Consider the following 16,538-nt stretch of genomic DNA (forward strand, 5'->3'; position numbering starts at 1 on the left):
CTTTTTTGGTTTAAAAAGAGAGCCATTTGCATGGAGTGACAGGCTACCTCCAAGTTGGGCTCAATTATTTTGTAAAGCTTTTTGTTTGTTTGACCTGTTCTGACCCAGGAAATAATTCTGACCAATCATGGCTGACTCGCTTTGGCATTGGGGTCTAGTTGCTTTATGGTTGATGACAGAGGGGCCACACTGCTACCACGTCTGAATTAATCCTTAACTCCAGAGCTGCATGCTGTTCTCTGGCAAGGTTGTATTTCTTCATTAGCTATTCCCAGGGCCCAGGGAGTCCCAGAGGATGTCAGAGTACATTAATTTTTATCATAACATGGAATCTTTCAGGTCTGAATGGCAGCACACAGCTGTCAGGGGCTTTCTGAACTCGATTACAGCTCCATATATCTCTAGGCAAAACAGAGGCAAGAGTCCTCATTGGCAAGGGAATGTACAAAATGCATGAGATGTTTTATTGTTTGAGTAACTTGACCATGCACTTAAGCACATTCCCCAACTAATTTTGTTGTTGTTGTCCATGTAAGTTCACCTCTGCCACCCACATTAAAACCCTCTCCCTTTGCTGTGACCATAGAAGGTATATTTTAAATAAGCCCTTTTGCATCATGGTAATGAAATCATCATCTGGTACTTAGACAGCTATTCTACAAATATATTTAAAAATGAATGTTCCCAAGATCTTTTTAACAGAATTTATATAGCAGGTTGGTATTGCAGAAGTTTATAAATAATGGCTTGTAATACTTAATATTGCTTTATGGCCACAAAATATAATTTTAATTTGAAGGAATGCTAATTTGTCTTCGGAAAGGTGAGTTATTTCTTCATTGACTTTATGTTACCTACATGTCAACAGAGTAGAATGCTTGGAGGGATGCATTTTACTTAGAGAAGATCCCCAGGTATTATTTTAACCTTGTCGACAAATGGCAGGAATCCTCTACGAGCAGGGCCCTGTACTTGGTACAGGATATATGCTTCGTATGGATATAGGACGCCCCGCCCCCCCCCCCCCCCCCCCCCCCGCCACACACACGTACACACAAGGAAATCATAGTCAAAGAGAGAAGATACTGTTTTCAGTTGTTAGGGTAAATGTGTTCTTAGTAGGCATTGCCAAATAATTTACTGCCGGCTCCAGTCCTTCACTCAAGTGTCCTGGATAATTCTGATTTCTTTGTAATGGATTTGTTTTCTAAGGCCACATGCACTATTCATTTAATTACTCCCACTGCTGGGCAGCCAAATTGCAGGAGCTCTGTGAGCCATATAGAACAGTTTCCCATGTTCTCCTGTTGCTGCTTATGTATAAGATGGACACAGTTAAATAGTCTATTTAACTTAACACATACTAATTTTTAAAAACTAAAACCAGAGCGGCAATCCTACAGGTGTTGTTTGTGCAAAGGACAAGACTGTGAAATACACGATTTGGTTTCCGTGCATTTTTTTTTAAGTGAATACAAGTGGTCCTTAAATTTGACAAAAAATAGGCAAGTGGCACATAATGACTGCATTGTGGATGAAGCTGACACAGAGAGAGGCTCTGTGGGTTAAAACCAAATACTGACTGTATGCATGCAATGCTTGAGTTGTGCAAGCAAGGATGCAGAGAGCTGTCACCAGCACGATCTTACTTGATTTTCAGGCATTCAGTAATTCAACAAACTTCTGTTGCATCTTAGACATGGTGCTGGGTGTGGGAGCACCGTGGTGACTTTAGAGACACACTCAGCCCTTCCAGGGTTTCTAGTCCACTGTCGTGACTTACTCCTTTTTGTGTCTGAGAAAACTGAGCATCACAGAGAAAATAACCAGCTCCCTCTTCTCTAAATAATGCTGGCCCCAGCCCTCCCAGTCTGCCAGCTTCTTCCCTTCCCGCATTTGTATGAATAATATTCACATTCTCTGCGTTCTCTTGTGGAGTTTATTAAACTCCAGTTTGGCCTCCCAAGACTTCTTTCATGTCACGAGTGAATTTCTGTAGGACATGACCATCATTCATTTGTCAGATGAACAAATGGGAATTTGCCAAGAGAGACTCTGGTTCATTTGCATTTTCTTGATCTGTGGGAGCTATGTTTAGTGAAGTTACTGGGTTGTGAGTGTGGTTCAATTTATTGTTACCATTCCCACTCTTCCATCCTTATCATGCTTATCATTGATTGTCCATTTTATTAAATATTCCCAGGGAGCCAGAACACAAGGCAATAAAGGTACTGACTGCAAAGGGCAGGAGCGAAACTTGCAGACATATGGACCTATAACACCAAAGGGTCAGATCTGCGTTTGAGATATCATGTCATGTGGATTAAGGGCTATTGGTGGCATAATTATAAAATTGATGCTTTTTTTTTTTTTTTCCTAGAAAGTCCCTTGGAAAAAGATATCGGTATTTTTCCTTTTGTATATCTTGCCCCATTTAGAATCAGTGAGGTTGAGATTTTGCTGCTGGGCCTGTATATGATAGGATGGGAAATATAATCAAGGTAATGGACATATGGCAAAAATTTAAGGAAACAACAAAAACAAGAGTGTTTCTATTTTCTGTTAAGTGTATGTACTGATGGTCTGGAATTCACTATAAGAAGTTGTAAATGGTGCATGAAATGAAAAATTCGTGGTGGTCTCCTGGGATACAGCCAGTGCTCTGCTGTATTCCTGCTGATTGGTTTGGATTATTTTCTTTATTTCAACTTAGAAAAAAAAAGGTGTAGCTGGGTTATCTTAACAGCAGAATCCACTCTGGGTTAATTATTATGTTAATTTCGATGGTGTCCTTAAATTCATAAAACATGTGGATCCTTCAAATTTTAGAAGCACAGCTAGACAGTCACTGACCATCTAAACTGACATTGATTTTTATGTGTTCCTATTTCTCTTGTTTTATTTGCTTGATTTCCTTGCATATTTATTGAGGCTCTTACTCCCCCCCCCCCAAGAGATATAGGGTAAGAACATGAGAAGCCATGTATAGGTATTTTATAAATATGGGAGATAATTATATATATGTGTTAGGTCTCTGAATTATTATTTTATTTATTTTTATTTTTTAAGACTTTTTATTTCTTCATGAGAGACACACAGAGAGAGGCAGAGACACAGGCAGAGAGAGAGGCAGGCCCCATGCAGGGAGCCCAACGTGGGACTCGGTTCTGGGATTGGGATCAGGCCCTGAGCTAAAGGCAGATGCACAACCACTGAGCCACCAGGCATCCCTATATCTCTGAATTATTGATAGGTGTCATGTCCCCAAAGTGTAGCCAAGTCTAGGAAATAGGCAGCCAAGGAAAAAATAGCCTGTTTTAGGTATCATCTCTCAGCTGATGTTAAGCATTTTACATTTTTCTCTAATTTTCATGACTAGCAAACAAGGTGGGTACTGTCCCTCCCTTTAATTGTTGTCATTGTGAATTTGAGCAGCTAATTATATATTTTTTCCAGTATGTTACCATAAATAAACATTGTTTAAAAGTTTTTCTGTATACCACCTAAAGTCCTCTTGACTTTTACTGTTGGTGTGCACACTGCATCTTGGGCAGTTGAGGTCTAGGTGGGCTGTTGGAGAGTCTAGAACCTTCGCTGGGCTTGAGGTGAGCTGTATGAGAGGATGGCTGTGTTCCAGTTTATGCTGCCATCCATGAGTTCAAAGTAACCCAACCCTAGCGATTTAAGTAGAGATCCACGTTGGAATTCTACAGTAATTTTTTCCTCTTTCTTTGCTGGAAGAAAAAGAAAACCTAACACTTAGTAAGTCTGAGAAACAGTTGCTTTTGGGACTTTGGGTCCTTAGGCCCTTTCTATTGAATTTCAGAGTATTTCCATATAGTACTAATTCCCGCAGCTCACTAGAGAAATGCCCCAGATGGTGTGACAGTCTGTTTCAAGGAGGAATTGAAAAGTATTTCCCTTTACATAACATTACACTTAGTTCATTCTTTTACTGTGTCTGAGATGGAATCCCCAAAAGCCACAACTGTGTTAATGTTCCACAGGGTGTTTATTTAGCCTGTAAAGGTCTGTCTCGTTTTTTGGAGCATGTTATGATTCAGTTTACAAATCCTCAGTGTAATTCAACCGCATGATGGTTGCTACTGCTCTTCATAGACTCTTTCGAAGCACCTTCTCAGTCTTCAGGTTTGACGTTATGTATCTGGTTCTTAGGTTACTTAGATCATAAGGGACTGGTGTTGTCTTCAAAGCATAAATAACTCTGTCTTCATGGATCAGCTAGAACTAAATCCACTTCTCCCCCTCCTTCTTCTCCTCCCCCTCCTTCTTTTGCCATATTTTAGGCAATAATATATTGTAAGACATGACTATAGAATGTGATTTATAAACCAGATGCCACTGGGAAAATAGCATTGATTCAGTGTATTCATTCATTCATTCACTCATTCATTCATTCATTCATTCATTCCTGATGTACAAAAGGCTTACTTCTTACTGCATGCAAACAAAGGCTAGGCAAACAAAGACTCTTTCCTATGGTCATTGATTGTAGTCTACTGGCAAAGGTAACAGACAGATTGAGCCACAAAGAATTAAGCATTTAGGAATGGACACACCCCAGCCAGAATTGAAGACCAAACCTCCTGGGAGATGCTACAGCTCAGAAGCTGATGTTTTGTTTACAGTAAACTCTCAGGATGTGCTAGGGTTGGGTTGTTGCCAGTTACTGATGAGCATTCAAAACAGTTGGCAGGGTTGAGAATGGCAATGGATGTTTGTGGAGCAAACAGATGTCATCCTGGCCCTCCAGGGGTTGGTGTCAGTAGGGGCTTAGAGCCTTAGTGGGGGATTGTGGGTCAGGGAACTTGGGAAACAGCTGGATCTCCTGCCCCATGCATTTGTCTAGTGGTCATAGGACGAAGGGTCTTGTGTCCTTTGGTTATGTCTGTCTTTCTGTCAATCACATTGTTGTTAACCTTGTAAAAGGTCCAAGGAAGGTGTCTAAGAACTGCAGAAGAGGGAGATAGTGCTTATCTTCCTGATGAGGAGTAAGGCTTCTTCAAGTAAAGAAGGGTCTCCTGAGTAGTCCTTGGGAGAAAGGGTGGGTTGTGACCTGTAGAAGGGGCAGCTGGGACAGAGTGAGGGACCCTTTTAGGTCCATCTAAGCGGACAAGTAGAGTGAGGCAGGAAAGTACTGTATGTCAGTGTATGAGCCAGGATCAGAAAGTGGTATGATATCAGCATCATTAATTTCTCTACTGTCCAGAAATATGCATGCATGACATCATCATGGGTGAGAGCCCAGTTGGAGATAGGCTGAATTTCTGGCATTTTATTCAAGTTTAATTTCTTAACATCATATCAAAGCACTGCTGCTTGTAGATGTTCGGGGTGTGTACCTCACTAGGCTGTGGGTGCCATTCAGATAGCCCACTACCTATGTTCAACCTCGTGGCTCCACACAGCAAGCCTTCCTATTCCTCGGTTGGAAGGATAGTGTGTGTTCCTGACTAAGAAAACATTTTGGTGGCAGGTAGTCCTAGATTTCCATTCTGGCTTCTTCAGCTACTTGGCAAGAAACATTTTGAACCTTAGTTTTTCCTCTGAAATGGTAACCATCTGTCTACCTTGTGGGTTGCTATGATTATTAAAATAGAATATTCAAAGATTACCAACAATGTGTCCTCGCACTGACATCATATGAATGTCCCAAGCAAGGAACAAGTGTGAGCCTCTCTTTCAGTTCATGTTTACTAGACCCGTGTGTTCAAGTAGGTGCTTATTGAACATTCTCTGTGAGCAAAGTGTTGCCCAGTTTTATAGGATGACGCCAATGTGGACCTGCACCCCTGCTGTTACAACACTTATAAGGAGAACATAAAATTTCGTAAGAAAGTTTTTGTGGTTGGTCAGAACTTCCAGGGCGTCTCACCAAGATGAGGTTCAGGAGTTGCTTCAGAAATCACACAGATACTAAATGCTCTACAAATTCAGAGGAGGAGCCATTCTTATGTGTGGGGTGGTTTAGGAAGGTTCCATGGGGGGTTTGGGGTTTGAGCTGGCTCTTAAAAGGACAGGGGGCAGTCAGCGTGGGTGAGCACTGTATACATGAGCCGAGTATTCTATAGTCTTTACACTGTTATGTTGACCTGTACTCTCGGCAAGTAGATTTTAACATTTTTCTTCTCAGTAGTTTCCTGGTACCCAGGACAAGGCGCATTGTAAATAGTCCATACATATTTACTTGACTTCAGCCAGGTAACAGTTTTGTATTAGCCACCTGTCAGGTTCAAGGTGCTTGGCAAGTTGGTCCCAAGACGCAGAGATGAATACGCTCAACTGCTGTCATCCCACTAGGTGTGGTCAGCACACAGATGCTTCAGTTACTCATCCTGGGGGTGTGAGTAGGGCCATTAGTAGCACACGAGGCACTGTTGTGTCTCTACATTTTTTTAAGTTGCTTTTTACATATAGTAAAATTCACCCTTTTAATAATAGAGTTCTGTAAGTTCTGACAAACCCATAGTTGCGGAGTCACCACAATCAAGATTTAGAGCTGTTCACTTACCCCCTAAATTTCCCCTGTGCGTCTTTATAGTAATTCCCACCTCTACACCCAGCCCCTGGCAACAATTGATTTTTTTTTCCTGTTTCTGGAGTTTTGCCTTTTCCAGAATGTTATATAAACACAAGTGTTCCATATGTAGCTTCTTGAGTTAGGTTTCTTTCACATAGCATGATGCATGTATTAGTTATCTGTTGCTGTTAAATTACTCCCAAAACTTAGTGACTTAAAAGAGCAAATGTTCATTACCTGACTCTGTTTGTTTTCTGTTGCTGTTGTAATAAATTACCACAGATGTACTGGCTTCAAACATCACGTATTCAGGGTGTAGGAATATATATACCTATCAGCTTTATATAACATAATAACAATATAATAATAGTATAAATAAATCTGCTAATTTCATTGGTAAAAATATCTTAATTATTGCTACCAGAGGATTTTAACATGATAAATCTTGTACTGATCATTTGTGATTACTTTTATAAATTTTTAAATATCTTTATCAATTTTTATTTTAGACTCTTAGAATGTGTTTTGGTGTTAATGTGTTAATGATAGGTCAAATAAGGGAGAAAGTAGAGGCAGCGAGACCAGGTCTGGACTGTTGTAGGTGCCAGAACTAAAGGCAGCAGGGTATGGAATGCTGGTAGTTGTTTTAGCTCAGGTTCCCTAGAAATCAAGCCTGGAATAGGGATGTACTTATTTTTTTTTAATTGTATATATTTATTCATGAAAGACACACAGAGAGAGAGAAGGAGGCAGAGACACAGGCAGAGGGAGAAGCAGGCTCCCTGCAGAGAACCCAATGTGGGACTCGATCCCAGGTCTCCAGGATCAGGCTCTAGGCCAAAAAGGTTGCGCTAAACCGCTGAGCCACCCAGGCTGCCCAGGGATGTACTTATTAATGATTTACTGGGGAGTATCCTCAGAAGAAGGCAGGAAGGGAAACAGATGGTGTTCAATAGGATACTAGCTTCAGTCTGATCCCACAGGTTCCTGGAGAAGGACTTGTACCAGAGCTGTCATCAGAGTGACTAGGTGTGGTGCATGACTTGTTATCAGAGCAACTAGGTATGGGGCATGACTTTCCAGAGGTGATGGTACCCATCAGTCAAAGACAATTATCTGGACGTGTTTGCTTTCAGCAGTTGTGAATTGGTACACTGGACCCATAATTGAGATCTAGACAGAACATCTTAATGCTCATTCCATCTGAAATGTAGAGGACTGGAAAAATATTAATAGTCTCTGAAGATTCTAGAGATGTTGATATTGACTAGTTGTAGAGACTAAAGGAAAAGATGGACTAGCAAATGTTTCTGAAGTGTTACTAATCAGGGGACCAGTTAGAGAGTATCATCACCCACTAGAAATAAGGACATCAGGAAGGGAAAGGACTTGAGGAGAGAAGATGAAGAGTTTAGATTTGGGGTAGGTATGAATGAGATTCTAGGACCTGAGAGGAATATGGGAGCTGGAGCTGTGGGTGTGAAGTTCATCTTTATAGATGTGTTGTTTGAGTCCCTTGCTGGGAGACAGAAGATGAGGAAGGGGCAATATTAGGAGGAGGTCTACTGCGACAGAGAAGTCTGGTTTCAACAGAGGGGAGGTTGGGTTTCTTGATTGGGAAGCCATCACTCTCCAGGTGGCTTTGAGAGATTCTAGATGATGATGGGAAAGAATTCAGGCAGCTTGGTGGTAAGAAATTGGTTTGGGACAAGGAAAAGAGATTATGAATGGAGACAAATATTTCAATTCAAAACTATAGCCCACAAATGGGAAGGGAGAGGCTAGTGCCAGTGAAAGAACCCCAACATCAAGTAGATATTTTTCTCTTTCCAGTGTTCTACTGTCTGTCCTTCCTTTCAGTTTCTTTTCTCCACTTTCTTTCTTTACCGATTTCCCTTCTTCAATGGTCAAAAAAATCTGATTACCCTGAAGGCAGCAAGAATGAGCCAGTGGAAAAGGAGCTACTGGAAAGGCCAGAAAGAAAGAGGGTATAGTCAACGGGTGGGGTGCTTGAAGAGTTGTACACCTGAAAGCAATATAGTGTGGTATGTCAGTTATACCTGGGGAAAAAAACAAAACAAAACAAAACCCCAAAATGAGGGAGAGTGAGAGGAAAACTTAGAGATCCGCTATCTGAAAACTAGTTAGTGAGAGCCTTTGCACTAGGACTGCCTTCTGTTAAATACTACCATCCGGCACTTTTTCAGTACAAAGTATCACTTAAGGCTACTGTGGCTCCATTAGGGAAATACAAATCAAAGCCACAATGAGATACCACCTCACACCAGTGAGAATGGGGAAAATTAACAAGGCAGGAAACCACAAATGTTGGAGAGGATGTGGAGAAGAGGGAAACCCTCTTACACTGTTGGTGGGAATGTGAACTGGTGCAGCCACTCTGGAAAACTGTGTGGAGGTTCCTCAAAGAGTTAAAAATAGACCTGCCCTACGACCCAGCAATTGCACTGTTGGGGATTTACCCTAAAGATTCAGATGCAATGAAACGCCGGGACACCTGCATCCCGATGTTTCTAGCAGCAATGTCCACAATAGCCAAACTGTGGAAGGAGCCTCGGTGTCCATCGAAAGCTGAATGGATAAAGAAGATGTGGTTTATGTATACAATGGAATATTCCTCAGCCATTAGAAATGACAAATACCCACCATTTGCTTCAACGTGGATGGAACTGGAGGGTATTATGCTGAGTGAAGTAAGTCAATCGGAGAAGGACAAACATTATATGTTCTCATTCATTTGGGGAATATAAATAATAGTGAAAGGAATATAAGGGAAGGGAGAAGAAATGTGTGGGAAATATCAGAAAGGGAGACAGAACATAAAGACTCCTAACTCTGGGAAACGAACTAGGGGTGGTAGAAGGGGAGGAGGGCGGGGGGTGAGGGTGAGTGGGTGACGGGCACTGAGAGGGGCACTTGACAGGTTGAGCACTGGGTGTTATTCTGTATGTTGGCAAATTGAACACCAATAAAAAATAAATTTATTATTAAAAAAAAGGCTACTGTGGCTCCAAAGCTTGGTCCATCATTGCTCATGGATGACCAGGAGCACTACCCACTTCTAAATAACAGTATCACCACTCTCCTTACTATTGAGCAGTTGTTCTCTGGCTCAAAGGAATCTGTTCACCCTAGTGGATGGGAGTGCTCATCCCATGAGGGAGTATCATCCACAGGAGGCCCAGAGAAAGCCAGCGTCCCCTTGACAGAGAGGCAGGGGTTCTCATTCCTGGTAGATTAGAACCTCAGAGAAGCAGCACACCTCCTTTCATAGGGATCTTCTGTACATTGAAGACCTCCCCTGTCCTCACTGACCCCTCACAGACCAGAATTCACCAAAAAAGAAAACAAATCAGGCCCAGAGAGTGCTGACTAACAGCATCAGCTTTGGAATGGGAATGATACTATTTTTGTTTCCATTCTATCTTTATAGTTTGAACTTTCCTTTTGATATTCTGTAAATATTCATCATCTCAGAGCCTTTTGAATTGTAATGGCTTTTAGTCAAAACTGAGCAAAATGTGCCATTTGAATAATAAAAACCTCATTAAAGTGAGGCAAAAGAAATTCTTTTCCTTTTGTACAAGCCAATTAAGTGTCTTTACAATTAGAAAAAAAAAGTCTAGCACTTTATAGTTTCATATTCAATAAGCCTGTTTTTAATTAATGAAGGTGACAAGTTTTAGGTACAGGGTACATATTTTGCCTCTGGTGTTGTGCAATTAACATTAATGAAGGGTATTAAAATTTGGTGAAAGAGAAGAGGATTTCCCATGTCCTCTGTGGATTCATGCCTCCAGGCTGAGGTCTTTGGTAGCAAGTTTCTTTGATGTGTTTTGCATTTCCTTGAGAAAATGTACAGGCAAGAATAAAGGTAGCTAGAGGAGGCCATGTTGTTATCAATAGGTGTGGTGTCAAAATTCTGAATACCCAGGCGTGTCCTAACCACATGGAAACAATGCAGAAATCAACTTTGAAGAATTTTATTTTCTCCTGTGGATAGAAGGGAAGGGTATAGAGACAAGGAAGAAACAATGATTTAACCTGGCATGTATCTTGCAAAATACTTGGATTTTATTCATCACAACTTTGAGAGATGTGTATGCTTCAGTTGTAAGTTGTAGGGAGAAAAAACAGGATTATAGATGTTAACCAACTGGCACAAGTCAGTAAGTATCATAACGTGACTGAACTAGAATTTCTCTTAACACTTGATTCTATCCATTTAAGAGAGCTTATCTAAGAAAGAAGGTATTGTGGCAGTAGCTTTGAAGTCACCTAATCTTTTCGTCATATTTTTATTTTGTTTTGTTCTTACTCCCTTATTCACTTTTTTTGTTGTTTCTGATTCTTATTTGGACCATAGGATGTTTGTTTCTAATTTCTCATTTTCCTGTTTGTAAGATGTTGATAATAATACATATCACCTAAAGTTCTTAGGTATTCGAAGCTATTAATAAGTGCCTAACTCCCATTTAGCACTCAAAGGAACAAAGAAGAAAATAAAGAAAATAAATAAAGGAAGGAAGGGGGGGGGAGGGAGAGGAGGGAGGGAGGGAGGAAGGAAGGAAGGAAGGAAGGAAGGAAGGAAGGAAGGAAGGAAGGAAGGAAAGAAAAACTCTGGAAAAAGGGAACCAAATATTTGAGATGAAACTGAAAGGTGCTCACATATATATTCACTTGACCCATTTTCCCCTTTCTCTCTCAAAGTTTTTTCCAGCAGTCTTGGCTTACTACAAAATATGGGTCATTTTTGTTAGAAATAAGTAGATTCTGTTTTGGCTTGAAAAAAGGCTCTGATGAATGTTGTAGGTAGACCAGATGCCTCAAAGCATTTTCTTGTCCACCTCTTCAGAGAGTGACTGGACTGTTGGAGTGCTGTGCGTTGACAACTCTGGGCACCATAAGTGGAAAAAAAGTGATCTCAGTCAAACACAGCTGACCCCAGCCACATTACCACTTTTAGATCTTAGGATAGTTGATGGATTGGAGCTATCTCAGAAAATAGAATAAATAAGACAGTTTCTCAGTGAGACTTAGATTGCCTATTGGCGATGAGATTTACATAAATACTTTTTAAAACAGTGAATTAATTTTTTTCCTCTAGTGATAAATTAATTCATGCTTTCTACCAGCATTTTTTATCAATTCTTAATGAAATTAGTATCATTGAGATCATTAATAATATCATTAATATTATGAATAATTAGTGAACTAATATCAATTCTTTGCAAACTCTAGGAAAAAAATGGAATAAGAAGGAAACCTCTCTGGATGCCCGGGTGGCTCAGCGATTGAGCATCTGCCTTCAGCCCAGGGCCTGATCCTGGAGACTTGGGATTGAGTTCCATGTTGGGCTTCCTGCATCGAGCCTGCTTCTCCCTCTGCCTATTTCTCTGCCTCTCTCTCTCTGTGTCTCTCATGAATAAATAAATAAAATCTTTAAAAAAAAAAAAGGGAAGGAAAACCTCTAAACTCACTGTATAAGGCCAGTATTACTCTGATTTGAAAACCAGATAAAGATATCACAAGAAGATTATAGACTAGTGTCACTTATGAATATAGATGTATAAATCTTCAACAACATATTGGCAAGCCAAATGGAGCACTGTATAAAAAGGATTAGGCACCATGACAAGGTGTGATTTATTCAAGAAGGTTGGTGTAATCTACCATATCAGTAAAATAACGGATAGGTCATTGGTTACAGAAAGAACATTTGAAAAATTCCAACACCCATTTGTAATAAAAACACTCAACAAACTTGGATTAGAAGGGCATTTCCTCCACCTGATAAAGATATCCCATGTTCATGGATCAAGAGACTTAATATTGTTAATGAGACACTATTCTCAAAATTGATCTGCAATTTTTAAAAAAAGATTTTATTTATTCAATTGAGAGAGAGAGCAAGCTGGGGGAGGGGCAGAAGGAGAGGGAGTAGCAGACTACCTGCTGAGCAGGGTGCCTGACCCTGGGCTCCGTCCCAGGACCCTGGGATCATGACCTGAGCTGAAGACAGATGCTTAACTGCCTGGGCACCCAGGTGCTCCTGATCTGTAGTTTTAATGTAAATTTCATTAAAATTGCTATTGGTTTTTTTTTTTTTTTTTTTTTTTTGCAGAAATTGAAAGCTGACTCTAAACTTTATGTGTGCATGCAAGGCTCCTGACTAGCCAACCCAAGCTTGAGAAAGAATAGTGTTGTTCTTTCAGTGTCACTTCCCAATTTAAAAGTTTTCTGCAAAGCTTTAGTAGTAAAGACTATAGTACTACTATAATAATGGAATAGAATTGAGAGTCCCAAAATGCACTCTTAAATTTGGTCAGTTGATTTTCATCAAAGGTGCTAGGACTAGTTAATGGGTGGAATCATAGCCTTTCTAACAAACAAAAGTGCAACAATTGGAATACCTGTATGCCAAAGAATGAAGTTAGATCTCTTGCATTCACCTTGCTTCTGTTTTAACTTACAATGGATCATAGATCTAAATGTAGGAGCTAAAACAAACTCTCAGAGGAAAAAATAGAAGTCTATCTCAGTGCTGTTGGGTTAGGCAATGGTTTCTTAGATATGACTCTCAAAGCACAAGTGACAAAAGAAAAAAATACATACAACTTGCATTTCATTAAAATAAAAACTCACAAAGAAGATAATTAAAGGGGTTCCACCCACCCCTATAACAACTAGAATTTACATTTAAAAAATATTTTATTTATTTATTCATGAGAGACAGAGAGAGAGAGAGAAAGAGAGAAAAAGAGACACAGGTAGAGGGAGAAGCAGGTTCCATGCAGGGAGCTTGACGTGGGACTCAATCCTGGGTCTCCAGGATCAGGCCCTGGGCTGAAGGCAGCGCTAAAGCGCCAAGCCACCCGGGCTGCCCTAGAATTTACATTTTTGAGTACACTTCATTAATATTTTGTGTGCATTTGTATACTCATACAAGATTATATATTTTGTTCTATAACATGCATGTTTTACAGTAAAAAAAAATGTATCATTTTAATGACTGCATAGTATTCTATTGCATATATTCAGATTCATTTAATGATTTCCCCAGTTTTATATTTTGTTTATTTTGTAATGTTTTGCTTTTATATCATAATTAAAAACACTGTGGATAGCCTTGGATTTTTCCCTTTTTACAATTCTTATTAGTACCTTAGGATGATTTCCCACAAGTGCCATTTGTTTATGAGGATTTAGGATTTTGATTCACATGAAAGATTTATTTTTTAAGATTTTATTATGACACAAATTAAATACATACAAAAGAGAAGAAAATATTATAATAAATCTCCACTTACCCATCCCTGGGCTTGCTTGTTTCTAAAGCGTAGTTGTAATTTGACCTCTGGAGGGAATATATTCAAACAATGTGTCCCTGTCTCTTTAAACAGACTATTTCCCCCTTGATATGTTTACTTTGAACCTGATTCCTGTATTGGTCTTTATACAGCCTATTTTCTCTCTTTTTTTTTTCTTAATCTACTTTAAGGGTTATTTTGATTTTATAGGTGATGAAGATAAGAGTTGGATAAACTGAGATGCATAGATAAAATTAGATTTTAGAATCTGGGTTCCATCCAGGGTGACCAATTTTCCCGGGACGGTCCTGATTTTAGCACTGGAAGTCCTGTATCCTGGGGACCTCCTGGTGCCTGCTGCCCACTCACAGTCTAAGCCATTCCCCAGCAGAATGGCTTTGTGGTGTCACATCCCATTTCCAACTGATGAATCTTGAAGACAGTGAAGAGTTGGTTGTTCCTGTCAGAGCCCAGGTTATCCTTGGTTTTAGGGTGTTTGTGTCTGCACAGCATTGGATGTTTTGTTTTTCAGATCTCTTCATGTGCTTGTGTGCAATGCAGCGGCTTTTGCCCTACCCTGGAGCCTCACAAAAGATGGCCTGGAGACCACCTTCCAGGTGAATCACCTGGGGCACTTCTACCTTGTCCAGCTCCTTCAGGATGTCTTGTGCCGCTCAGCTCCTGCCCGAGTAGTTGTGGTCTCCTCCGAGTCCCATAGGTAGGTGAGAATCTGATGTTTCACATGGCCCCTTTCTTGTGCCATCCAATATCTCTCCAAGGCTCCTGGTTCTGAAAATGCTTTTTCAGTAATGCTGCTCTGGAAAGTGTAGGTATATATTCAACCTGGCTTCTTGAATTGTTCCGAGGTCTCTCTCTTTTTTGAGATTGTGGAGGATTATTTGGGGGTTTTTGTCTACAACAGTGCGGATGGTTTCTACAACTATACTTCAAGCCCCTCATTGATTTTGCTTCGAGATGGAATAATAATTGATTAAATCTGAATGCTTGACCTTTATCGATTTGTCATTCAACAACTTCAACACCTCACCAAGAAGAATGTGCAGTTATTCTAGCAGGAGAAACAATGCAATTAAAGACTGCGAGATGAAATCCAATTGTTTTATAATGAGAAATTAGGGAATTCAATGCAGACATTAGCTGTGTAATTGTAGAAAGGGAAGTACTGTAGTTAGAACATATTAGAAATCTGGCCATGCCTCTTTTGGTTAAAATTTCAATTAAAACATCAGATGGCACTTCTCTTCTATTACCATTAGGAGAATATCCAATTGACTAAAAAGGCATTTGAAAATTTCATCGTATTTTCAGCATATTTGTTTCTGGAGCTGGATAAACAACTATTTGTCTAAAGAGAAGTAGTCAGAGAAGACAAAGGGCTTCCCTGGTGAGGCTAGATTTAATGCATGTTAGGGAGATTTTCCTGGTGTGGTTGGGAGCTTTCACTCTCAGCAAAGTAGCTGGAAAAAAAATAATGTGCAAGGACCTATTTTTTCCCTTCTTCTCCGTCTTAAGTCCTGAAATGTTTTAGTGACCCAGAATGAAGCTTATTTTTTTAATCATGCTTCCATAAAATGTAACCCCTGGGACTTGGAAGAGAGAGACCAGCCAAGGGTTAGCCTGAACCCTTTATCACTCCCAAACACAGGGGCTTATGGTATAAGTGACACATTGCAGATAGATTTACTTTTACCATTTTAAATTTATGATGGCTGAAATGAAAGGGAAATGCCCGTAATAATCCTCCCCCGTGTTAAAAGACACGAAACATCTAGTAATTAGGTGGTAACAAAATCTGGACATCCTTATCTTTGCAAATCACACCAGGTTTGTGAGGGAAAAAAAAAAAATAAGTGGAGTGGCCCTGCTCAGGAGCGAGGGAGGCCACTGTGGGGGCCGGCGCGGGAGAGCGAGCTCCGGAAATAAATCTGCCAGCCCCGATCGTTTGCCAGATGTGGAGGGCACCACGGGATATGTTTAAATGAGTTGGTATTTAATGGGAGATTATGTTGAATTGTCAGCTGCTTGCTTCCCTTTGTAAATCTGTATCTCAAATGGTATTTCATGTGACGTCTTTGTTCTCTTCTTAACTGCCGCATAATTCGAGCCTACCTTGGAGATCTGAATCTTAATTTCATGTAACAGATGAATTGGAAGGAAGAGCCCTGATCTCCTGAATTAGATCCATTTTAGTTTATAGACCAGGACTTCCTGAAATGGTTATCAGGCCCACTCCGGTCTGGTGATTGGCACTGGTTTTTTCTGCTTTCCGGTCGGCCTTTGCACATGTGAAGGGGTATTTTTACAAAATGCTAATTCCCCCACACTGGTGTGTTTTTTACACTTGTGTTATCCTCCTGTGGTGCCCAAGAGACAGTGTGAATACTGGGTGCATAGTCCTGGGAAAGCACTTACTCGCTGCTCAAGGACCCAGAGCCCTAAACCATGTTGTAAAATGGAAGTGTTGATATCTAATTACCTCCATAAACCTTGGCGGAGTCTCTTCGTTGGAGTCAAGACCCCCTGTTAGGGGAAAAATAAAGTCCTATGTTTGCAGAAAATATTATACCAGACTGCCCCCGGGCAAAATATTTATTAGCCTCCCTGTGTCTTCACTGTATTTTACTTACTTATCTGGAGTCTGAGCAAGT

General features: G+C 40.3%; 1 protein-coding gene across 9 annotated transcripts in view; it reads left to right on the top strand.

Moving 5' to 3' along the window:
* WWOX (WW domain containing oxidoreductase) overlaps positions 1–16,538 on the top strand; it is a 946,355-nt gene that overhangs the window by 259,117 nt on the left and 670,700 nt on the right. For 8 of the 9 annotated variants that reach the window (XM_072819185.1, XM_072819191.1, XM_072819208.1 and 5 more), the window contains one exon: positions 14,402–14,587. The exons of the other annotated variant lie outside the window; for it this stretch is intronic. In XM_072819185.1, coding sequence (XP_072675286.1) covers positions 14,402–14,587 — 186 coding nt within the window. The remainder of the gene's footprint in view (positions 1–14,401; positions 14,588–16,538) is intronic. 9 annotated transcript variants of the gene reach the window in all.

This window comes from Canis lupus, chromosome 3 (assembly GCF_048164855.1).
Source record: "Canis lupus baileyi chromosome 3, mCanLup2.hap1, whole genome shotgun sequence".
Classification (NCBI taxonomy): domain Eukaryota; kingdom Metazoa; phylum Chordata; class Mammalia; order Carnivora; family Canidae; genus Canis; species Canis lupus.